Below are 26,087 nucleotides of genomic sequence, written 5' to 3'. Positions count from 1 at the left end.
TTGCAAGCACTACCCATTAGAAAAAGTCAGTCAGTTAAGTTATTGCTATAGTATTGGCACTGAAGTCTGCCAGTTCAAGATGGTAATCCAGAACACATGAAAAATGTACTTTCCTGTTCCTTGCAGTGCAGACGGACGGATAAACGATTGCATCATTTCAACACTCAATGAGTATGGCTGATTGTTTACAAACAAAGTGGTTACTTATTATTATTCTTTTCGACTGCTCCCTTCAGTGCTTGCCACAGCAAATAAACCTCCATCTAAACCTGTTCTCTGTATCCCCCTCTCTCACACAAACCAACTTCATGTCCTCTTTCACAAAATCCATAAACCTTCTCTTTGGTCTTCCTCTAGACCTCCTGCCTGGCAGTTCCAACCCGAGCATTGTTCTACTAATATACTCACTATCCCTTATACATGACCAAAACGTCTTATTCTGGCCTCGCTGAAATTGCCTCCACCAAAACATCTAACATGCTCTGTTCCTCTGATTGACTCATATTGCTGCGACTAACACATATAAAATGATATAATAATAACATGATAACTATGTATATAATATATATATACCAACGATAAACCTTCACTCACTCTTAATTTGTGGTTTATGAGTTATTGTTTTGAGTGGAATAAAATAAATATCTAGTCAATTATCAACTTATTTTGTACATTCTCCAGCCAGACAAACATTCATATATTTGATCAATTATTAGTCTGGAAAATAACATACTAGAAGTCAGCAAGATTTATTCAATCTCCATTGTTGGTTTTCAACCTAATCTGTAAAATCTCTGCCTGCAGGGAGGAATGTTGCTAATGAGGGATAAAAGCTTAACATACGTTTGCACAATGGACTGGTCAAGCAGTGGTTGCTAGGCTACTGTGGCCAGAAGAATGGCTAGGACTCAGAGGGTCTCAAAGCCCTCGTTTTGTTTTGTTCTGTTCATATTTAATCTTCCGGAGAGCAGCCATACTCTTTTATTGCCACAAACTGAGGGGGTTTCACTTGCCTATTTATTTGTCCACTCCTACTTTGGAACTTTCAATAAGCTCAAAAATGATGGCTTATCACAAAGTTTTGGAAACAAAACTTTAAATTCACAACTTTTTCATTGAAGGTAAAAGAACAGTATTTATTAAATAAAATGGCCTCATTACTGAAATTGTGCCATTATCAGTTTTTGTATTCAGCCTTATATTCTAGAAAGTTCAGAAAAAATCTTACTATAGATTAAGGTACATTTTAATGGAGGTATTGTGCCCCATGTTTAGTCATATTAAAGATGGTGGTAGGTTTACTCATTGACTATGTGAAGGACCACTAAACCTAGCCAGTCGGCAGACTCCTACATGTGACAATATTGTCAGTTCCAGTCACAAAATTGTCCTTGACCTTCGTCGGGCACATTTCCAGCAGACTTGGCCATCTGACTTTTATCAACCATTTGTTCAACATCTAAATATTTGTATTTTAATCTTAAAAAACCCAATTCAGTAATGTCGAATGTCTGTACAGTATAATGAAAAAAAAACATTTGAAATATTTAGGTGTATTGATATTTTCTACAGTTTTTTTTTTCTGTGTCACGAAAACATGGATGCATGAAAAGTTTCCTTGGTCTAAAACTTTCATGTAACTTTATATAATGAGGGAAACTTTAGTATTAGTTTTTTTGGTTGCTGACATTTTTATCTGAATCAAACCAAAAAGTCCACGTTGTGAGTGCAATGAGGTGAAAATTGGTCTTGTTGAAAAACCCAGCGGCAGATAAGAACCAAAAAAAAAACAGAGTGAAACCTGGACCTGAGCCAGCACAAATAACCCACATTAAAGAAGCAGTTTCACATTTTTGATGCAAGCACATGTATGTAAGGAATGTGTTCTTGAACGCCACTCAGTTTCGAGCGTGTGCAACAGCATTTTCTTTCCAATCTGAAGCTATTGTTAGACTTCATCACACTGCCCGGGTGATTCCCCACACAGTCTCTCCCGGTCTCTCCACATGTCCATCATTCTGTAGACTTTCAATGGCCTCCCCAGATCTAGGAAGCACACTTTTCTTTCTGTGTGTACCGAAGTGAAAGCAGATGAAGAGAAAATAAGGAATGAAGACTACTTGAGCTGAAAACCATAACCTTTTCCTCCCTCATTACAATATACCTTAGATATTCGTATCTCCAGTAACGGAAGCAAAGAGTGTTGGTTATATACAGCTATGTTCAAAATAATAGCAGTGTTTTTTAAAAAGTGAATAAAGCTCAAAATCCTTATAATATTTTTCATTTTCTTTCATTAGGAACACTGCACATGGTATTGCACAACAAATCATAAAGAAAAAAGTATCGATATTTATTTACTTTGCAGAATATGAAAGAAAATGTGATATTTCTGTGTTCAAAAAAATAGCAGTGTCGGCATTTCTCATTACAAACTCAAATATTTACTAAATAAACTGAAAAAATATTAACATTTAGCAATCCTGACAATTAGTTAACTAATATTTGGTTGAATAACCCCTGTTTTTGATAACTGCTGCACATCTGTGCTGCATGGAGTTAACCAACCTCTGGCACCTCTGAACAGGTATGCCAACCCAGGAAGATTGGACAATCTTCCACAATTCCTCTGCATTTTTGGGTTTTGACTCAGAAACAGCTAATTTTATGTCACACCACAATTGCTCAATTGGATTAAGGTCTGGGGATTGGGCTGGCCACTCCATAACCTCAATTTTGTTGGTCTGGAACCAAGATTTGGCTCGCTTACTGTTATGTTTGGGGTCATTGTCCTGTTTAAACACCCATTTCAGGGGCATTTCCCATTCGGCATAAGGCAGCATGACCTCCTCAAGTATTATGATGTATCCAAATTGATCCATGATCCCTGGTATGCGATATAAAGGCCCGACACCATGGTAAGAGAAACAGCCCGATATCATGATGCTTGCACCACCATGCTTCACGGTCTTCAGAGTGTGCTCTGGCTTGTATTCCGTGGGGGTCGTCTGACAAACTGCGGCCCTTGGATCCAAAAAGAACAATCTTACTTTCATCAGTCCACAAAATGTTTCTCCATTTCTCCAGAGGCCAGTCGACATGATGTTTGGCAAATGCAATCCTCTTCAGCACGTCTTTTTTGCAACAGTGGGACTTTGCGGAGCCTTCTTCCTGGTAGATTAGCCTCACATAAGTGTCTTCTCATTGTCACAGCACTCACAGGTACCTTCAGACCGTCTCTGATCTCCCTGGAGTAGACCCTTGGCTTAGTCTTTGCCATTCTGACTATCCTTCGGTCCATTCGAATGGTAGTCTTACGTTTTCTTTCACGTCTCTCTGGTTTGTCTTTCCATTTGAAAGCATTGGAGATCATTTTAGCTGAGCAGCCTATAATTTCCTGCAATTTTTTATACGTTTTCCCCTCTCCAATCAACTTTTTAATCAAAGCACGCATTTCTTCTGAACAACGTTTGGCACGACCCATCTTTCAACAGTTTTCACAGAGAATTGCATGCACAACATGTACTGGCTTCATCCTTAAATAAGGGCCACCTGATTGAAACCTGTTTCTTTCACATAATGAATGATCTCACTGATTGAACTCCACACTGCTATTTTTTTGAACACACCCCTTTTACTTAATTAGTCAATTACACAGACCCAGTAGTATTCATATCATTAAAGTTGGGTCTGTTGGTTCCTCTGACTTTACTACACCTGCTGGTAAATTATTTTCCATTTATTATTATGTTTTATACCAAAAACAGTGATTTATCTGGTTAGTCATGTTGGATTGCTATTATTCTGAATATAGCTGTATATGGCCATAATCTGGGGTTGAATGTTTTTGCATAATGATGAAGAGAAAAGTAATTTGACCTACTTTTATTAAAAGACCAATATAACAAGATAAAATGTAATACCAGCTTAAATGTTGAGTTGATTTGACTGATTTCTGCTAAGATAAAACCTATCCCTGACCTATTTGTTTATGCTATAATGGTACAGCAGCTATTAAAATCAAATTTCTGCCCTTGTTTTTTTCACTTTATTTTATCAAAAAGAATCCATTGTTTCATTTTTCTGAATAACTTAAAAAATATTGTTGGATGTAATAAGTAATCATAAAAAATGTATTAGTAATTTTGGAAAAAGTGTGAATCTCAATGTCAGAAGTCATAAAGTAGAGGAACCAAAAACTTACTTTACCTTATTAGGGGTAAAGTTATATTGAAGCACATTCAATACAGTATTTCTTTCACAACCTGAACGTTATCCACTTGTATTCAAGTCTTACTGTATCTATGGTGAGCTTTATTTATGGAGAAAAATGATTCAACAAAAATGTAAACCAAAATTTACACACACACACACACACACATAAAGTAATGTGATATATCTGTTGTATTGGCTTTAATTTACTTCATAGTTTAAGGTGGGTCTACAAGAATATATGTTTTTTTGGGCGGGGATGAGATGCTTTCACTGTTTTTTTTGGTTCAACCTCCCCCTGATTGCACCTACCCTGTATTGCTGCTGCACATGGTGACAAGGAAAAAGGGCCCCCAGCTTAGATGGACTGCTCCCCGAAACAACTATCTTTAGAGCAAAAGGACAGCTGGATATACATCAGAAGCTACTTCTTGTAAATTTTTTTACTTTTGTTTGTATTAATTAACCGAGTTATATGAGCTTGAGACCAACTAGAAGGGGCTTAACAAATGAGCAAGTGGACCACAGAGATGCGACCAGGATAGTTGGATTTAGCCCTGATCCTTTTTCTATCCACCAGTGTGCCTGGGGGCTCTTGTTTTATAGACACACCAGTCGGGGAATGTTGAAAGTTTTTTTCTGCTTACTACAGGAAGCACACTTATGCTCTGGCTTAATTTGCTGGGACAAAGGAAAAGAAAATAAGTTCTTATTCATGGTAAGAACATGAATGGCTTAAGTAAACATCCAGATTTGATGCGCTAGACATAGGCATTTTTTCAAAAGCCAGTTTAGGTGCCTTTAAACTACTTACTAAGACCGACTTAACTGTGAGGGCATGTGCTTAAAGTATAAATGTCATCTTGTTTTTTAATTATAGCTTCCAATTTTTTTCTAATTATCTGTTTTCAACTGATTTCTAGCAGGTGAAAATAAATAGAATCTTCTCACACAAAAAGCTTCTCTTTATTTTCCTCGAGGGTGATCCAGCCATGGGAAGAAGCGTGAGACCTGCTTTGATGGCAGCAGCTCTTCTGATCTTTCCCATCTTTCAAACATGAAAGATGGTTCTGGCCAAAGATGTGATGTTGGGAAGGGGAATTAAATGGAGATTGGACTTAGGGTGGGGTCTGCCTGAAGGGAATGTCCATCTCTAGTTGCATTTTGGTGTTTTCTTCTTCAAAACATTGCTTTTCAAAGAAGACATAATAGACAGAGGGACTTGCCAATATACCAAGCTTGAGTTTAGGGCTGTGAGAAAGAATCGATAAACCGATGTGTAAATTAATACAATCGATACAGTGCTCTAGAATATCTACATAATATGGATGTATAAAGTTATTGTTTTAATTTCATTAATCTTATTTAAAAAAAAAAGTATATTATATTTTATAATGATGTTTGTATAAAATAAAAGCATTTTATTTTTATTTACAATTAATATGCAGTTTATGGCATTTGTTTATTAAATTTACTAAATCCAGCAGCTAAAGAAACAATGAAATCCCGGTGATAACTGAGGACAAGAGGATACAGTCGACTCCAGCTGCTTTTAAAGCTGATGTTTGGACATATTTTGGCTTTTAGTTCTTTTAATTCAAACAAAAGAGAGTCGGACAATTGAACATGTCACCAAAGTTCAACGTAAAAATGTTAAGAATATTATGCAAGTGTCAAAATATATGAAATCGTATCGTAAGAAGTTTATATCATATGGTATATTAAACAGATTCTGAAATAATCATTAAAACATTTTCTTGTCTGATAAATTTACTTGAAACAGTTTTTATATTCTGTACTGTATTTAAAGCATAATGAGATCCTCATCTTACTAATATAACTTCTGCTGTTTTTCATCTAAAAATGCAAAAGAGTCCTTTGTGCGTCTTGTCGATGGAGCTGTAATTGTGCCTTTAAGTGGTTTATATAATGTTCTTTTCAGGAATTCTAAATCCCACCTTTATCATTGTTTTATGTGTTAAACATGCTGCAGTTGTGTTTACTATCATTTAGCTATATCAAAACATGAATAATAATGGATTTTATTTTAACGAGTGCTTATTATTCATAATACAAAAAAACACAGATTTTTGGTTTTCTTACAATTATCTTATTAAAATAAAAATGGGACAAGGCTGTCATTTTTTGCAGTTTTTTACAACAAACAATTGAGCAAATACTTTCTCTAATCAAATGTGAAAGTGCTTGTAGGAAAGTGCTTCTCAAAATACTAACGCAAATGTAAACTTACATTAACCGTAAACAATGAAGTGCAGTTCTATCTATCTATTAACAGTCTCAAAAACATGGAGCAACATCCAATATCCAGTGTTTGTTGGTGTCTAATTTTCTTAATTTAAACTTTGCTGACTGATTTTGGCTTTAAAACAAAGACATCAGCTTTAAAATCTATAATAATATATGTATATTTAACCTTTGAAATAACATTTTACTTTAATTGAAAGTCATTTTATTTATTATTCTTTTTTGTGAAAAAAAAGAAGCATTTTTTATCTGATCTAATTTGACAATAAGTAAGTTAGTAAAGCGTTTAACTGTGTTATGACTAAACCAAATTTGTTAACTGTATTATTGTATCATCAATGATCGTCATGAAGTTATTGTAATTTAAATTTAGCGCTGACATCACACAAATACGAAACCCGGCGCTATCAGCCTTTATTCAACCAATATTAACTAGTTTTTTGGGGATTTTATGTTTTTATCACAGGCCAGGTTATCGAGTCATTAACCGAAGACTCAGCCACAGGAAGTACAAGTATATACATGGTCCACTGAAACCTGTTTGTAATGGAATTCCCATTGTTAAACCCTGGGTAGAGGATCCCCTCAGTGCCCCAGGCCGGGAATGGCACCAGAAAGGACACGAGGCACAGCCTATTTAACTAGAGATTGTTATTAATTTGCAAGGAATCTAGGAATAGATTTGGCAGGATTATGTAGTCAAATAAAAAACGGACTGTTGTTATAACCAGATCATTTATCCTGAAAATCTCTATTTATCAAGGGTAGGTATTGACACTAATGTTAAGTCATTCTTGAATGTCTCAGTTGTTCCAGTGTGTTGCTCGCACTTGAGTTGTGTACAGTATGCAATCTTTGGAGGGTCATACCTGCTGATTATAAAGAGACAGACATGTGAGCGTGTGCCGTGTTGGTGTCTATGTAGTTAAGTGTGGAGGGGGAAGTCCAAGGTCGGAATGTGATACATACACACACTGTGAAAAAACACATTTCTTTTGTAAAAATCCTATGAATGATTTTTTTAATTATTTGAGTTTGGAGATATTGGTGCAAATATCTAAAAATGGCTCATCAAAAATCAGTCTATTGTTTTCCCTCTACTAGTTTTCAGGTTATTTCCTTCACACATCAATGAGTTGTTTATTTATTGTAGCAGAGCTCTCCGGTCTGGTGTAGCATTTCAAGCAGGTTTCTAGTCTTCTCTCCAACTTAAAATGTTTAACAGTTTTAGGGGACAGGTTCTTTGTGACAGTGTCAAGTATCCGCTTTAACTGTAATATATGACCTACATCTACTGCTGTTAGCCCTACTGAACTATAATTTCCTCACAGTCGCCGCTTTCCTGTTTCTTCATCATTCATTATTGCAAATATCAATATGATAGATAGGCGTGTGTATTGGCAAGAATCTGGCGATACAATGCGTATCACGATACAGGGTCAACAATACGATATATACTAAGTAAGTAAATGTTATTTGTAAAGATCCTTTCTAGACCAGGGTCACAAAGCGCTTTAACAATCAAAAACAATTCACAGTTAGAATATATACTTTAAAAGGCCAAGACACATAAGACAAACACAGGAGTTCCAGAAAATCAGGGAAAGCCTGCACAGATAAAAATGTCTTCAGATATTTCTTAAAGGAGTCAGTAGACTATGGAAGATTGTTCCAAAGCTTAGGAGCAACAGCCTGGAAGAATTTTTCTCCTCTGGTCCGGAAGCGTGTGCGCTGAACTATCAGTAGATTCTGATACACAGTCGTAAGAGCTGGGGTGTAAGGCTGGATCAGTTCGGTGATGTAAGGATGAGCCGGACCATGAATAGATCTGAAAGAAGGGACCAGGACTTTAAAATTGAATTGTTTTCACTCAGCCGTTGTTTGATTTCTAGAAAACAATTGACTAAGCCTCTGGGGCTCGGTTGGATTGAATGAGCAGTAGAGCTGGATGTCATCAGCAAAATTCTGGTAAGAAAAATCTGGAAATAAATAATAAAGGACCCAAAACGGAACCTTTAGGGACCCCACACAACATATCCGCCAATTCAGACCTTATTTGATTGGCAGATACACTGAAACTGCGCCCAGAAAGGGGAACCTTTGCAACACAGACCCAGACAGTCCCACTTCATCCTCAGTCTTCTCAGCAGGATCTGGTGATCAACTGTGTCAAAAGCCGAGGACAGATCCAAGACAACCAGAACAGTGTATTTACCGAAATTAGCTGACATCATGGTGTCACTGGACACTTTCAGTAAGGCTGTCTCCATAGAGTGATGTTTGCGGAAACCAGACTGAAACTTCTCATGGATGTCGCTCTGAACCAGGAACACCGATGGCTGCACAGACACCACCTTCTCTAATATCTTGGAACAAGAACAAGGATCATGTAATATTGTCGAGTACTTGACTCTGGTGTTGCAAAATTTACAGAACACATGACTCATGATGAAATTGAAACGCATTTATTTTGAAAGCAAAATATGTCAGCTTTAAAAGCTGCTGGAGTCCACTGTATCCTGTTATCCTCAGTCTTTGCAGGGATTTCATTCCTTTTTTAGCTGCAGTGGAGGTAATAACTGCTGCCATCTAGCAGCCAAAAGCTCAATTGCAACACAAAAAGGGGAACAAACGCAATGAATATTTGAATGTTATTGTAAATACAAAATCAATACAGTGCTGTTCAATATCGATATTGTATTGTGAAAAAAACATTGCAATATTAAATTGTGTCTGTATTTTCTTAAACCCCTAATGGTTAATATTTTCTTCTTTTAAGTTTTATTACTTGAAATAATCGAGAACGACGACATTGGGAGGAAGACCTTGAAGATCACAGACTTTGGCTTGGCCCGAGAGTGGCACAAAACCACAAAGATGTCTGCAGCAGGAACCTACTCTTGGATGGCCCCGGAGGTCATCAAGTCATCACTCTTCTCCAAAGGCAGTGACGTATGGAGGTATGAAGCTCTTTGATGGTCACCTTTAGCTCCTAAAATTAACATTTTGTGGGAATGTTTTGCAGTTACGGTGTCTTGCTATGGGAGCTGCTAACCGGGGAGGTGCCTTACCGTGGAATCGACGGCTTGGCCGTGGCTTACGGTGTGGCGGTCAATAAATTAACGTTACCAATTCCCTCCACCTGTCCCGAACCTTTCGCCAAACTCATGGAAGGTGAATGAACAAAACTTTGCATTAATCTATTTCCAGAGTTACTTCATCTGTGTTTTTGTCTTTAAGTATCTTGCATTTTCATGAGATTAGGCTATTCCTTAAGTTGAGAGTTCAAGCTTTATGCTTTTGTGCTCTTTAACCGTAACTTCAGTTAACCCCTTTTTTTTTCAGTTTCTTCAAAATATTTAATGGTCAAATTAAATATTTGACTATTTGATTTGGAATTTGTCTTCTCAGAGTGTTGGGACCAGGATCCACACGTTCGTCCATCTTTCTCCTGCATTCTCGAGCAGCTGTCAGCCATAGAGGAGGCGGTGATGGCAACAATGCCCCAGGACTCCTTCCACAGTATGCAGGATGACTGGCGTGTGGAGATCCAGGAGATGTTTGACGAACTTCGGACCAAAGAGAAGGTAAAGAGCACTAATCCCCGTGCCCTTTATTTATGATGGATTTTAAAAAATTAAAGCAAATATTCTTTAGCACTTTTTTCCCTAGAGCTATAACAGACTTGGTCAGTGAACTGGATAATCTCACATGAACAAAAATGTGCTCAATATGTAGAGGTGCTTAAAAGTGATTACCTTTGTTAAGACGATATTATACTTTCTGCACAAGTGGATTATGTTTCGGCTAAAATTAGTGTATCAGGAAATTTGATTTTAGTGCTACTAAAAACTAACAGCATAACTAGATTATCTCTTTTTTTTAAATATTCAGTGACTCTTGAACACATAACGTCATAATACTGCCACAATATTGCGATAGCTACAGCCATTCTTGGGTATTGAATGCTTGATAATTGTACTTCAAATCATATAAAAATTGAAATGTTTTCCAAGTTGTTAGACTTTTGTTAAATAGGTGTGTAGATTGTTAAGAATGTGTTGCGATACAGGGCAACAATACGATATACTGGGGTATGTTAGAACACTGTAGAAACAAGAATATGTATTTTTTAATAATTTAATTTCAGAAAAAACTGTCATAGCATATTGATACTGTATTATGGTAAAAACAACTGTTTTAGTGTATCGATATTTTCCTACACCCCAATTATTAAGGTGGTCATGGTTAAATAGTAGTGCTACTTTAATTGAATTATACGATGCTTTAGAGTTTACTGTTTTTAAAAGTTTCTTTATATCATTGTTGTGATTAAACATTTTTTCTAATAGGACCTTCATTAAAGGATTTTTGATCTGTTGCATAGTTTGTTTTATTGGCTTGAATGGAGGTTAAGATCAAGAATGGATGTGACTAATGTCTACATTATTTGTGGAAATCAAAATGGGCAAAGTGAACGAGGCAAGGTTTTGGAGTGATAGAATGTCGCAGCAATTAAGGAACAGTCAGATAGAAATGAAAGAAAGAAAATAACTTTGCACACATTAAAAATGTGTTCAAAATAAAATGATGTTGAAGTGTGAACATTTTCCCACGACAGCTTCATGAGATTACTGGTAGATTTGGCTGCTACATCAGCAGATTTTCTGTAAACATCCCATAGTAATCTAAGTCTAGGCGGGTGGCTGCAGTGGTCTGATGGCAAAGCTGCTACATGGAAGTCTTACAGAACGGATTATTATTACTCAGCCCAGAACAGTTGGAACGAAAACAGAGGGATGAACGGGTGAGCTGTGGGAGGAGACTAGTCTGAAACGGCAAACGCTAATCGATTCGGTTGAATTTTTTATAAATTGGTACTCTTTTGTCTGTTAACACTACTATACCAAAATGTTTATATTGGATTCGGATTGGATCATAATATCAAACACATTCCTTTTCAAAATATTAAAAAATGTAATGAATTATTAATAAAACAAGAATGAATTCAAACTTTAAATATCTAAATAATTTAATAAAATGATTCAACAAAAAGTCAAGATTCACATGTATATTGTGATTGTTACAAAAGATATATAGTTCAATTTGTGTCGTACAATAAACAGAAATGTTATGTTCATGTTGCAGATCTCAAAGTGCCTTATATCCTAATCATCACTGACACAAAAATTGATTGGATTTCAATGTTTTGATCACACAAGCAGACAGTGTTCGTTTCTATTACTGTTATTGTTAAAAAAAATATTACAAATATTTAATTAAATTATTCAGAAAAATGCTTTAAAATGACATTTTCCAAAAAAATGGTTTTCAAAGTTTCCACTGAATATTTAGATGATATACTTCCATACTTTTCCATCTTAAAAAACATAACTTGATACAGAATCCAATAATACAAAATTCTATCTTGATCTTTCCAGGAGCTCCGTTCCCGGGAGGAGGAGCTTTCGCGAGCGGCCCTGCAGCAGAAGTCCCAGGAGGAGCTGCTCAAGCGCCGCGAGCAACAGCTGGCTGAGCGAGAGATCAATGTGCTGGAGAGAGAGCTCAACATCCTCATCTTCCAGCTCAACAAAGACAAGCCTAATGTCAAGAAGAGGAAAGGCAAATTTAAACGTTCACGCCTTAAACTGAAGGATGGCAACCGCATCAGCCTACCATCAGGTGAAGAAAAAATGACTTATATTTGTTTTGAAACCAAAATATGTTGTCATTGTTCGTCTAGCTCCAGAGGACGCAATGACTGCTGCCATCTCTAGGCCAGAATTTTAATTTCAACACAAAAATGAACAAACATTTTCAATATTTTAATGTTAATTGTAGATAAAAAAAATCTTGATTGAAATTGAAACCATAAATGACTATTATGCATAAAATATAATTTGAAAGCCAAATAAAAAAAATGATACAGTGTTGTTGAATAGCTACATATTATGGTGAAAGAAAATGTTGCGATATTTAACTGTATTGATAATTGGTAACTGGTAATTTTAGATAATCTCATGTTAATTATATCATAAATTCAACATCTACTGTATTCACACCACTATAGACAATTACATTGAATTCTATCTTGAATTTTGAACAAATTAATCCATAACTCTTCAGTCTGTTTGCTATACAACAGGTCAAACTTTTAAATGATTTTAAAATACTAGCAAACAATAAACCAAAGTATACTTTCATTTTTAGCTTAGTTTTTGTTATTTAAAGCTCACTATAGCTTGCTGACTTAAAATGGTTTACGGGCCAGATTTGTGGCCTGAAGTTTGACACATGTTATCTATATCATTACGCAATAATACACAATAGTTTTTGGAAAGCTTGTTAATATTTAAATTAAATAGTTGAATTTATAATTTATTTATTTTATATGTAAAATGTATTTTTTTATTTTTATTATTCATTTATTTTTATATATATATTTTCCTTAATTCTATTTTCAAATGACAATTTGACAAGTTGAATAGTGGTCAAGTTCGTTCTCAATCGTGACTTTATTTTCTTTTGTGATTTCCTCCCAGACTTCCAGCACAAGATCACGGTTCAGGCGTCTCCTTCCATGGACAAGAGACGGAGTCTCCACAGTACTAGCTCCTCTCCACCCAGCAGCCCCACTCTCATCCCACGACTACGAGCCATCCAGCGTGAGTTTGTTTCCAGACACCAGTTGATCGCCTTTACCACCTGAAGTCTTCTAGTGTGTCGATCACAGACAGAAAGTCCTCCCAGTGTTGGTCATGGTGAGCAGGATCTTGACAACAAAGCAGAGCCACAGTTGTTTGAACATGTTGTTAGTCACGCGCTGACACTCTTGGAATAACTGTGAACAATACCACGCATCCATTCCTGATCGACTCTGACAGTCGGACATAGAGCACAGATGTTTGCTCTAAATCTGTTTTCTTAATGATTAACCACCAGGTAGTTCTCCCCGATGCACAAAAAGTCTAGGAAGAGGAGATTCGGTTTTATTTCAAATAAAAGCTAAAAGTATGTTTAACGTTATTACAATACAATGATAAATAATAATTGGTTTAACCCTGTACAATCTAAAACGTATGTATTTATATATAACATAAAGATAAACAAAGATTGCTATACAGATGTATAGAGAGCTATAGAGATGTGTGTGTGTGTGTGTGTGTGTGTGTGTGTGTGTGTGTGTGTGTGTGTGTGTGTGTGTGTGTGTGTGTGTGTGTGTGTGTGTGTGTGTGTGTGTGTGTGTGTGTGTGTGTGTGTGTGTGTGTGTGTGTGTGTGTGTGTGTGTGTGTGTGTGTGTGTGTGTGTGTGTGTGTGTGTGTGTGTGTGTGTGTGTGTGTGGAGAGAAAGATATACAATTTAAAAATTCCACATCAATTTTACTCATCAAAATATATTATCAAATTTAAAAAATGCAAATGTTTTCTAGTAACTAATTTAGTAGGATTGGACGTCTTATACAGTATAAATGATCTGTCTCCGTTTGTCTGATTTCCTCTTTTCTACAATGACTTGTATGTTTCCCTCCTCAGTGACTTCCCATTTGCAGAGAGACCGTTTGTATGTTTACCAGCAGGATGTTGATTTGACCAGCGAGCTCTCAGTCTACTCTGGGTACTCCAGGAAAGGCAAGACCAGGGTGGACTTGTGTCACAAGTGCTGCTTTAACATCGAGGAGGTTTACAGTCTAGGGCTATTTGATTCTGGAGATTGATGCTGGTGTTTTGATGAATAACCTTGACCTCTTTAAAAAAGGTCCTTTTGAATAATCGGTGATTCTGAGTTTCTTTGGTCTGGTGTGTTTGGTGGTGATTTTAATCATTTAATTTCACTTCTGTTTTTTATTCTGTTGTCATATTGCTGATTTTAGTGATAAAGTATTCTTATCTAAGGTATTTTGATTTATAAAACATATATATCAATACATACTAACTCTACTGATAAGTATCCGGTTACAGGGTCAACGATACAATATATTGTGATATCTTCCAATACTGTTGGAACACGCATTTATTGTATCCTACGTCCGTCATCACTGGGATTTCGTTCTTCCTGTGGAGGGCGTAATGACTCCTGCAAATTAGAGGCTGCAGGTTTATGTAATACAAACTTGAACAAACGCTTTGAACGCTTTGCATGTTAATTGTGGAAGAAAAATTACATTTTTTTGCATAGACACTTGATCATGATGAGGGACTAACTGCATCTTGGAGAGGAAGACTTCATCATTAAGAACATTTCAGGAGAATTAATGTTTCACATTGGTTAACCTTTAAGAAAAAATAAAGGCAAATAAAGCACATTGTCCTTATAGTCGATATATTTAAAGTAGATTAAAGTTAGTATATTTAAAATAAGCCTCTGAAGGATTTTAGGCATTAATGACAAGAATGAGGAAGGTTTAACATAGCGTGACGTCCAAATTTAGGAAGACCACATGATTCATGTCAATGTCTAACATGCATTTCACATCATGTGTTCTCCAGGTAATTAACATTAAAACATTACCTGAAATGCTACAATGTAGTGTTTGTCAGAGTTATGGCTTCATTCTAATATCAATTAGAGTGATCATAATATTTCTGGTCAATCTGTGTGTCTCTTTATGTTTCACAAACTAATCCACGTCTCTGCTGCTCTCTGTGCAAGTCTGAAGCTTATTCATGATATGTCTTGTGTTGTAGTCACTCAAGACGAGAGCAACCGTACGTGGGGCCGCAGTGCCCCCTCCAAGGTGGAGGAGTTTGATGATGTGAAAAAGGGGATCAAGAAGAAAGGAAGAACATGGGGTCCCAGTTCAGTCCAGAGCAAAGAGAGACCTGCTGCTGCTGAGAGGTGAAGAGTTCAAACGTGTCACAATGACAAGGACCAGATGTGGACATGTAAAAATAAACTCTTAATATAGACGTTAAATATAAACATAATATTAAGTGACGAGGAAAAAATATAACATATTTAATCAAAAATAAGGTTGGCAACAATATTAATTATTGAAAATATATCTGATATATCTTTGATAATTGCTCAATTTCATAAATGTTTTCATCTCAAGATAGTAAATGATAAATCCAAACAGTTGATGATAGAAGATGTACATTAATATTTTTCAATATTGCTTGGATTGCTAGATATTACTTAAAAGAATACATCCACTAAAAAAAAATCCACTACCTGGAAGAAATGGACAGAAAAATCGCCTTCCGTCAGAAAACTATTTAAGATTACGATAAATTACGAAAAGCAAAAGTAAAAAAAAACACTAAGTGATCAGTTTAATAGTTTTACACTGACCTCACTGGGCCCAATGGTTACAGTGAAGGGCCAAATGTGGCCCCAGAATGTTGTTTTTTCCTCTTTTTTCCACGTTAAGTTTTTTAAATCATGGCACATTTTATACATTCTAAAAACATTAAGTTTCCAGACATGCCATTTTCCTTTTATTTTCTTTATTATCAAGAGTAAGAGTTTGTTGACCTAGCTGATTGGATAGAGACGATAGATGACCAGTGGAAGATAGAAGGGTCTTAACACCTACTTTAAATACTTCATATTGCTCTATTCTCCTCATATTTTCTCCCAAGAGTGCGACCTCTCTCTGACGGGAGCAACCCCTGGTCCACCAGTCTGGTCAAGTCCCAAATATCTGTCCCTCTTGCTGCTCTTTTCTCAGAACAAGGTGAGTGAACATGAGAATTATATATATATATATATATATGACGACCTTCCAAAGTCCCCCAGAAGTCCCAGTTGCTGCTGCCTCAAGATGCTGCCCATTCCACCGCAGAGACTCATCATGTTGTGCTTAAGAGAAACTTTTGGAAAAATATTTGAATGTAATGGAATATCATTCAAAAATATTAAATATAGGTTTATTTTTTAATTATTGAAAATTGGAACTTTCAGCCAAACGTAATACACAGAAGATCACATGACGATGTAGAAGCTCGGTCAACGGGTATTGTCTGCTGATTATACCAACATTTATGTATTGAATTTAAAAGACTACAAATTAAAAAATATAAAATTTAGAACATTTATTTTGAGTTATTAGAAATTCTAATAGAAATATTAAACTAAAAACAAATATATTAAATATATAGCTTCTTTTTTTTTTAAGAAAGCTTTTATGTAAATAGAATGTAACAGACTACTGTATATTATTTTGCGATAAACGTAACCTGGGCAGTGATTCAAGGAGTCAGTTGTTTAGTTGTCACGTTAGCATCAGTTGACACTCGTTTGTGTTTTTGGAATCCTTAATAAAGTTAACTAGAAATCAAAGCAATTATATGTTTGATCAACAACAAGAACATTACACGTTATAACGTGATCCAAAGCGTTGTATCACTTCAAGAAACATCTTAAGACGTTTTTATTTTTTCAGGCTTTTCCTTGATTTTCTGGAACTCCTGTGTTGTTCTCAGTCTTATCTTGACCTTTAAAATATATGCTTTATTGAATATTGTTTTGATTGTTAAGCGCTTTGTGACCCTGGTCTGGAAAAGCGCTGTATAAATAAAAATTACTTACTTACTTACTTACATGCACCGAAACAGACTTTAATATCAGTTCTAAAAGACTTTCAAACATCTCGCTTATAGGGTTTTCTTAATTTTTAACATGGCACAGGTCTAGGTTTTGGCGCAGATTTTAACTTTATGAACGCATTCCTGCGTCACCGCATCAACTCGGCCATAATGTACCAGACATGGAGATTATTGCGTTACCACAGGAAAACAAGTTAATTATAAGGATTATAATCTTTATTTTGTTCAATACATATTTAAAAAAAAACATAGATTTGCCTCTGGATTTAGGGCATACAAAACGATGCACCTGCCCAGGTGTGTCAGGATGTTCAGCTTGTGATGCAAGTGGAGACATGAAGGCAGCTGAAGTGATGATCCTCATACTGTAGTATTAACCCAGAATGATGAGTCCATCATCGATCAACAATAACCTGATCCAAGAGCAACACTCCACACACACACACAACCCCCCTATTCAAGACGTGTTGCTCGTCCTAACATGAAACTTTCTTGTCCGGATGAGAAATCCTTCTACTTTTTTTTTTTTTTTTTCATGTCACTTTAGGGGTCCTGGTTTTCGAGAGAAACTTTGCAAAATGATACAAACTAATTCTCTGTTTCAAGGCGGATCTGGCAAGGAAGAGGGATTTTTACCAGAAAAATGTGACACCAGCTCCAAACCAAAGCAGCTCAAGTTCCCCAACCAGGTCTACATCGATCTACCTCTGTGGAGGGATGAGCAGCAGCCTCAGAGCCTGGGTGGACACGGTGGCCCGGGCGAGACCGGGGTAGGAGTGGAGAGCCCTGAGGACCCCTGCACCACCACGTCGACATCATCCGCCTCCACCACGCCCCAGCTCACCCCCACCAACAGCCTGAAGAGGGCATGTGCCCGTAGAAAGACTGACTCGGCCCTGTACGTCTGCGGCGCCCTGCTAGCATCTGTGGCGCTCAGCTACGACGTCAGAGATGCCCTGAAGAACTGTGAAGAATGTGACCCTCAAGAGAAGGAGCAGAAGAAGAAAAGAGAAGGATTGTTTCAGCGGGCAACGAGGTTTCGCCGCAGCACGTCGCCCCCTAGTGGTCGCCCTCGTAAAGAAGATGCGTCCAGCAGCCCGAGCAGCAACCAGGCTGTCAATCTCATCTCCATGTCGGCCATCTTGGAATGTCAATCCACCAAGTGCCTCCTGCAGTCGGAGGCAGAAGCGTTGCGGTCCAGCCCGGAAAAGCCGGAGCTTTTCAGTCCTGCTGCCCCTGCCAAGCCTGCAGTGCCAGCACACAGACTGAACAACAGGTCCAAAACACATGTGAAAACCCAAAGTCAAGCACCAGAGCTGAGTCAGCAGAACACGGGAACTCGTCTGCGCAGGAAGAAATACAACAACAACCAAGGTGAGTCACCATGACTGATGTGTATATTTCAAGAGTGACGTTTACGATAGCGTTTTAGTGGAAAATTAACAGAATGTTGACATAAACACAAAGAACAGTGGAGGTCCATTTGGTTTTAAGAAGTTTTTGAAGGATCCATTTAACATTTCAAATGTTTAAACTTTGATTGTTTTTCATTTTTCTTTTTTTATTGCTACTTGATCAATCACTCTGTGCGTCACATTATTGGCTGAAAGTTCAAATATTTTTTTCTTTCAAATCCTTATAGAAATATTCCGTCTGGTCACCTCAGGTGCTGGTCATGTGAAAACTTAACTCAGTCTAGTTACTTAGTGACAACTTTGTCAAAAGTCATGTGTTCTGTAAATTCTGCAACACCAGAGTCATGTACTGGACAATACCACAAATATATACTTAGTTCCTACAGTATATCTCAATATACCGTATTGTTGTATTGTGATGGGTATCAACACATCCCAGACACACCTCTGTTAATAACAGTTTACAATTATAAAGGCACGTGAAATGAAATGGTATATTTTATGATTGTATTAATAATTATAATAATAATAATTATTATTATTATTCTCTCCATTGAAAATTGTGTTGATCTTCAACCTTCTTGATTTTTCCAGCCAACAGTCTGTCTATCCCTCCTCCAGCCATGCTAAGGAAGCAGGAGAAGATCGGAGGTTCAGAGAACATCTCTAGTGAATTCTGTCCCAGACCCGTGTCGTTCAGGTCCAAACCCAACGCCTGGGCTCTGCTCCGGGGTCGCAACAAGAGCTACTCCCTGGGCCACTACTCTGGGGAGAAGGCGGCTCAGAACCTTAGCATGGTGCTGACGTCCGAGATGGGATGTTCTCTGCTGGACATGGACACGGAGGGACAGAAGCGGGACTGTACGGTGCCGCTCTGCCGGATCCAGAGCTCGCCAGGCCGGCCCTCACTGTTCCAGCTGGAGAAAGAATTCCTGTCTTGAAGCTGGAGTGTTCTGGGAAATGCAAACTAAGGTCAGAACCAGGAGACAGTTGTCCCGTTTTGTAAGCTTTAGTCCAAGATCCAGAACATGACTGATGGCAATTCCTTAGGAAGCTTTTCTTATTCACCGAGAATTTGAGCAGAAGATTCCAGAGTCACTGTCGTCTCTGCTCCTGACAAGCTTTTTTTGCAACACAGTACCTTCACCTTTTTATTTATATATATTTTTATAGGTAATTTAAAACCAAGAGACGTTTAGAAACATTCCAACATAAAAGGCAAAAGTGTGATTTCCAAGGATCATGAATGATCTTTAAAGACAAAATATTGTGTTGTTGATATTTCTTTTTGCTCTGTTGCCTTTTTTTTTAAATAATGTTTTTCTGACGGTTCAAGCAAGAGATGAAACATTGTTAGGGTTTTTATATGAAAATCCTTAAGAAGATACAAGCTTGATTTTTATTTTATTTTTTTTATTTTTTTTCTTATGTGTCAAGGTCTCTGTGACGATGAAAAATCTGAAGTTAGAGTCTTTTTTTTCATGCCAGGTTCAGTATGAAGTAGCTCCATCGAATGAAGTTTTTATCCCTTCTTTTTTTTATAACAAACACATTCTGAAGTACTTTCTTAAGCTGATTCCAGAAATGTATTGAGTTTTTGTACCTTCATATAATTAGGGTAAAACTATGGAAATATATCAGTGTCATCAGAATATTGAATTTAAATGTTGAAACTTTAAATATTTTATTAAAGTTTTTTTTTTTCTTTTTTGGAATAACTTCCAAAAAAAATGCAATAAAAAATAACATTTTTTAACACATAGTCTCATATTATAATTACAATGATTCTAAAATAATGATTGTTAATTTTTATTTTTGTATTCTTGGTCTATAAAATTCAATATAAAATATTTGTATAATGGTGACACGAGACGATACAAAAATAACACTGATCTTTTGTGAAGTATTTCATCCTTTTTTAAATAATTGAATTAGATAATTTGATTTGTTGTTCAAAATGACGAAAGATTTAACACAGAGTTTGATATTATACAAAAACATAATACAGAAATGCATTTTCTAGATTACATTTATTTTAAGGCTATGAATTTACAGATTTTTTTTTCTTTTTTAATTATTGGAATAAGAATATCAATCTGTGTAAGAGATAAAGAAAAATTCATTTTGAAGATATATAATTGTTTTTATTAATTTATGCATTAACAACAAGCTTTCCATGTAGACATTATTGAAATTAATAATTAAAAAATAATGAATGTTTAAAACAACCCAACATTAAAAAAGAAAAAGAAAAGTAAACACTTTAAATGTTAAATATATTCTGATACACTGATATAATTTTATAAAACTGCTACATTAAAAGATTACATGAACAATAATGTGACAGATTTGTTTGTCCTTGAAAGCGGGTGAATCTGAGCCAAACTTTAAACATTTTACTCACTATTAAAAAAAGTATCTTCACCACATTGACTTGAGCTGCAGAACTTGATCTTAAATTTAAGACTCTAAAAAGATTATTTTTATACTTTATAAAATAACTGACTGACCTCTCTGCCTGTTTTTTTTTTTAATCTTCCTCTCCAGAAAGAGTCCCTGAAATGTTGTATATACTTTTTTTATCACTGTGGCATTTTATGAAGAGTTGAATGTGAACAAAGCGCTCTGTTGATCTTCTTGTTTACAAGTGAAGGACTCTGAGTGACCCACGTGAACTCTGCTGCCTCCTAACGGGCTCCATTCTCAAGTCGCAACTCAAGACTTGTCTTCAGGACCAAAACCACTAAATGTGACCAGCTGCTATCGTGTTTGTGCGTGAGAAACACACCAACCTTCACAATCTGATGACAAATCTTTCTCAAACCTCTGAATGTGTGAGGAGTTTGTTATTATTACAGTATTGCTATCACACGCCTGATGATCCAGAGTCTCAATAAAGTCTCAATCCAGACTAAACTTGTCAATTTTTTTTAACATCTGAAGTCCTGATTGTTTTCTAGTTATCCACATCCCTTAGTATTTTGCAGGTTATGTTATGTATTCTTGTCATCATGTAATTAAAGAGTTCTGAATATTGAATTGAACATTTAATATTTGAATTCAATATTATTTTCATTGAAAGGTTTAATTGTTGTTTTTTTCGAGAAATAAAAAAAAAAGATCATCTACAAATTAAAAAAGAAATAAATTTAGAAAGTGTATTATTTAATCATTTGAATTAGGATATCAAACCATGTGTATAAAAAAAACATTTTCAATACATGTAAATTATAAAATTAAATTGTTATAAAAATTAATAAATTCCTTTAAAAAGAAGTTCAAGTAACATTTGAAACGATTGATCTAGAAATAGTCATCAGGGTGTAACCAGCAGAGTTAATTATAGTCTTTATAGACCTTTCCATCCCTCCATCTCCTTCAGCAGTTTCATTGTCCCTCCCTCTTTCCGTCTGGCCACCTCAGGTGCTGGTCATGTGAAAACTTAACTCGGACTGCTCATGTTGTTGTGCGTTGGTCGGGTCGAGAGGTCATCTTTCCCCGTTAGTGATCCTGAGAGTCTTCTTGTGAATGCATGTCAGACTTTAAGAGTTTCACCATATCTGGTGTCTCGTCACATGACCTTGAACTGGATAGAAGGTTCCAGATGATACATTAAAGACATGCATACATCTACAACATGTTCACGCACAAGATAAAAACACCACATTAGCAAAGACAATAACAGTACTAAATAAAAATAATTAATTATAATAGAGATAAGAAATATTTCTATAATACTTTTTCGAATCAATTAAAGAGACACTAACCTAATAAGACATTATTATTCATTAATTCTGTACTGCATCTATTCAAAATGAGAAATGTGATTGTAAGAAACCATTTTTACCAATTTATATCTTTCACTAAAGTATTGAAAAAGTATTTATTCTGGGTGTATTTTTCCTTTTACTATTAAAAACATTTATGATATAGTAGTTTCAGTATTATGATTGTCTGACGTGAAAATGACTCTACCCATATTGTGACGGAAATGCAAGAACCGTGTAAACTTAACCAACATCTACCTCTTCAGGTCTCACACTGTTCTACAATATAACAACAAATTCATCGTTTTTTTTAGTTAAGAAAAAATGTTCAATACGCGTGGTTGTGGCTGGGCGATAAATCGATTTTATTGATATAATTCAAATTTGTATATTACATCGATTTGTTTTAGTGAATATGTACAAACTGTATCATATATGATAAGGAGGGGCCCCGGTGGAAAGCGATCACGGATGCAGTCGCATTGTTTATCGCCCACATACACCATGGAAAACCTGGGGTTTATTCACCTGCTGAAAGTTTTGGACCCCAGTTACCATCTGTCATATATCAACATGTCCTCCCATCCAAGTCTTCAACCGTCACACGCCCTGCAATGCCCCAAGCCGTCACTCAGGAGACACAATAGCGGGGAAAAAAACGTTGGTTTTAGCCGCATCGGGTCACCCATCTGATTTACAGAGATCCCCCCAACATCAGATTCAGACGGACTAACTCTTCATTGCCATGGTAACATGAGGTGACGTGTCGGTGTTGTCATTTGGCTACCGTAATTCTAAAACTATGATCTCACTTAAAATATTTAATGTCGATTCTACCCCCGATTGTGTTTGCCGACCTAAAACCAAGCGCCCGTAAATCGGTAAACATGCTTCATTTGTATTTTTTGAAGCTTGGATTTTTCGGTCAAGAGGGTCTCGCAGAGTAATACTCTTGCAGAGTAATACATGCTTAAAAGGTCCTTTAAAAGTGACTGTATTGTGCATTTTAGGTGTTACAGCTTAGAAATGTTGAGAAATGTGAAAGCGTTGAATGAAGTCTGGATGTGCTATTTCGCTTGATCCTGTTTATAATCCGGTGCCCTTTGTATGAAAATATACCCTTTCATTGAGATTGCAAATATGGACATACAGTATGTTCTACGTCATTTGGTGCTCGCCCTATAACTGCTTCGCTATTGGTTTATCCTCCAGGCTTTGCCTCGTCTCTGAGAAAGTCACCAAGCTGGCTGCAGTTCACTTCCTATAAAGGCGGGAAAGGCCGCACTTCCTCCTTTTCAACTCAGAAGAAAGCTCCTGACAGTGGGATGTAATGATGGCAAATTAATGTTGAAGTGGACAAATGTGTGTGCATGACGGACTAAGTCTCCCTGGAGAGGGGACACACGTCTGCTTCGTTTGCCTATGCCCAAATCACACGATGGCTGATTGTGCGGCCTGCCAAGTGCTTCCCGCCTCAGAGATCATGATTATGATCGAGACAGGTTAACAGGTTAATGTTGTTTAATAAGTGTCTCCATCGCAAACAACATAGCTCTCCTGTGCGGTAAACTCGACAAGCTCACGTTCCAAGGTGATGAGAAGAAGAAGGCTGTTGGGCCCTGATGAGTCGAGCTAAGTTGTCCCTAGATTGTGAACAGAATGCAACTAGTACGACAGGCGTTTAACAACGCGGCATGCTGCATAGAGATTGGCCATGAGGTATGCAAGGGTGATCTAGGTAAGTATCTCTTGCAGATAACATGGCCCTCCTGCAGTGCACTCCTGCTCTGCTGAAACATCAACATATGTGGTGATATTTTTCCTGAGATTTCAGGAATTTCCCCAGAGGTCCGGTGTGGGAGTTTTCCTATGATGGAGCCGGAAGTGATGTGGCTCAGCAGGTGTCAGTTCAGCTGAGTGTTACAGACGCCCGGAAATCTTTAATCGGATGCGCAGCCACTGGAGATGCAGCAGCTGTAGGTGAGCTATCTCCTTCTTCTATAAAATACACTTTATGGCAATAGAGGACATAAAACGGATGATTCTTCTGGGGTTTATTATGACAGTGTTACTGGCAGAGCGCTCAGCTTCAAGCCTGGAACAGTAAGTTACTCGCATATTTTGAAGTCTTCGCTAAGCAATCATATTCCGCCGCTCAGACCCGGCAAGGTTTTTACTCTCACCATATAACTTAAAGTTTTGTCTAACACCTTAGTCCGTTCTTTCATATTCGGGTCTCTCCACACAGATTAGGGACAGACCCCGATCACAGTCTTTCAGTGGTGGGCCGTCAGGGCCAGCAAGGCCTTCTTTGCTGACCTAAACATAATCAGAAAATAAATTACATTTTTGAATAAAAAAAAAATATTAAAGAAATGTTTCTTTTTTTTATTATTGTTTAATTTCATAATTATGTATTAAATTATTCCTCATAGTCTTTTCACTTCATTTAATTTCTTTCCTCTTGCGTGCGCAAGTTGCACACTGCTTCCAGGATTGTCCGTTCATGTGAGAGCTTTCATCCAATTATATTTGATCTGTCACGTGTTGCCAGAAGTAATCTACCTGAGGCCTTCAGTTGTTACAGAGATGGCCCTTGCCCATTGAAATCAACAGCAGGTGGAGGATTGTGTTAACCAATCAGATTCGAGTTAGCAACACAAAGTCAGCATTTTGGAAGCTACCTGCGTCACAACATCCACAAAGCAGAACGCTTTCAGTGTATTTCAGCGTTATTTATTTCCTCCATGAATTACGTGATTAAATGCTTTTCTTTCTAAATAATGTTGCGCTTTATCAGATCAATAGTGGTGCTTGTGGGTGTTTGTCGCTGAAGCTTGTGTGTGTGTGTTTGGGGGGGGAGGCAGGGAGGTGCAGAGTGTGTGTGTCGTGGCCATGGAAACCACACAGACTGTAGTGGGAGTGATATTTTGATATAATGCACTGATGTTCATTTGATCTAATTGACCTATAACAGTACACAGTCAGATCCCTGTGGTATATAAAGAACCTTAAAGTAGTTAGGATTCATTCAAAAGTGCGCCACTTAAGGCGTATGTGTGAAATGCATGGCCCGTCACTGCTGTCTTTTATTGCCCTTTAAGATAAAGATGTCCGCGAGACCGGCTCAATCAGCTGTGTTTACTCTCACTTCCGTGTGAAATTTTTGCTGGCCCGGTGGGTTTCGTAAGCTGATGTAAGAATACTGAAACTCATTATGCTGATGTTGCCTGGAGGCTGTTTTCCTCCCCTACAAGAGTGTCGAGAGCAGCCAATTCCGGGTTTGGTGTCCCGGTATTCCTGGGCGAAGGGGCATGGAACGGCGCGCCATTACGCTCCGATGGTTTCACACCGTTCTGGGATCCTACACGGGCCACCGCCCCTGCTGGTCAGGCAGCTGGAGAGATGCGTGGCGGTCGGATCTCACGAGAGACGAGCAGATAAGGGAATAAAAATTCTCCAGAACATTTCTCCACATATCTTAAGTGCTTCCTCAGCCCCTGTGACACTAAGGAGTGCTCGGGGAGCTGCGGAGGCTTCTGGGGGGAAGAGGGTACACGCACAACTCATATATGAGGTTCCTCATGTGCACTCACACGTTTCTCCCACAGAGCTGGATTATATGTACAAGAGTGGGGGGTTCTAGTGAATCCGGCTTGAGTTCATCATCCTTTGCTATGAAGACACTGTCTAAAATGGGTTGTTCCTCTTCTGTTCCAGTTTGAAGAAGCCCGATAAGAAGGTCCTGGAGTTTATACCACGTAGTCGATGTTTACATTGTTCAAAGTTTGCTGGAGTTCTTGTAGAAATACCTCTATTAAATCAGAAGTGAAGAAAGTTTGTAACATCAACGTGTCATTATTAGTAGTCAAAATGCTAGA

General features: G+C 37.2%; 1 protein-coding gene across 2 annotated transcripts in view; it reads left to right on the top strand.

Annotated features, from left to right (window-relative positions):
- Window positions 1–21,396, top strand: part of map3k21 (mitogen-activated protein kinase kinase kinase 21) — a 29,785-nt gene extending 8,389 nt beyond the window's left edge. Inside the window, exons 2-11 of one of the 2 annotated variants that reach the window (XM_087802188.1) lie at window positions 9,257–9,437; window positions 9,503–9,651; window positions 9,889–10,064; window positions 11,919–12,159; window positions 13,020–13,142; window positions 14,010–14,105; window positions 15,162–15,312; window positions 16,059–16,153; window positions 17,631–18,398; window positions 19,034–21,396. In XM_087802188.1, the coding sequence (XP_087658314.1) occupies window positions 9,257–9,437; window positions 9,503–9,651; window positions 9,889–10,064; window positions 11,919–12,159; window positions 13,020–13,142; window positions 14,010–14,105; window positions 15,162–15,312; window positions 16,059–16,153; window positions 17,631–18,398; window positions 19,034–19,380 (2,327 nt within the window). In that variant the 3' untranslated portion in view covers window positions 19,381–21,396. The remainder of the gene's footprint in view (window positions 1–9,256; window positions 9,438–9,502; window positions 9,652–9,888; window positions 10,065–11,918; window positions 12,160–13,019; window positions 13,143–14,009; window positions 14,106–15,161; window positions 15,313–16,058; window positions 16,154–17,630; window positions 18,399–19,033) is intronic. The other variant, XM_087802190.1, reaches the window with a different exon arrangement.
- The last annotated feature ends 4,691 nt before the right edge of the window (window positions 21,397–26,087 follow it).

This window comes from Callionymus lyra, chromosome 11 (assembly GCF_982586985.1).
Source record: "Callionymus lyra chromosome 11, fCalLyr1.hap1.1, whole genome shotgun sequence".
Classification (NCBI taxonomy): Eukaryota; Metazoa; Chordata; class Actinopteri; order Syngnathiformes; family Callionymidae; genus Callionymus; species Callionymus lyra.
This window is presented reverse-complemented; position numbering and strand designations above follow the sequence as displayed.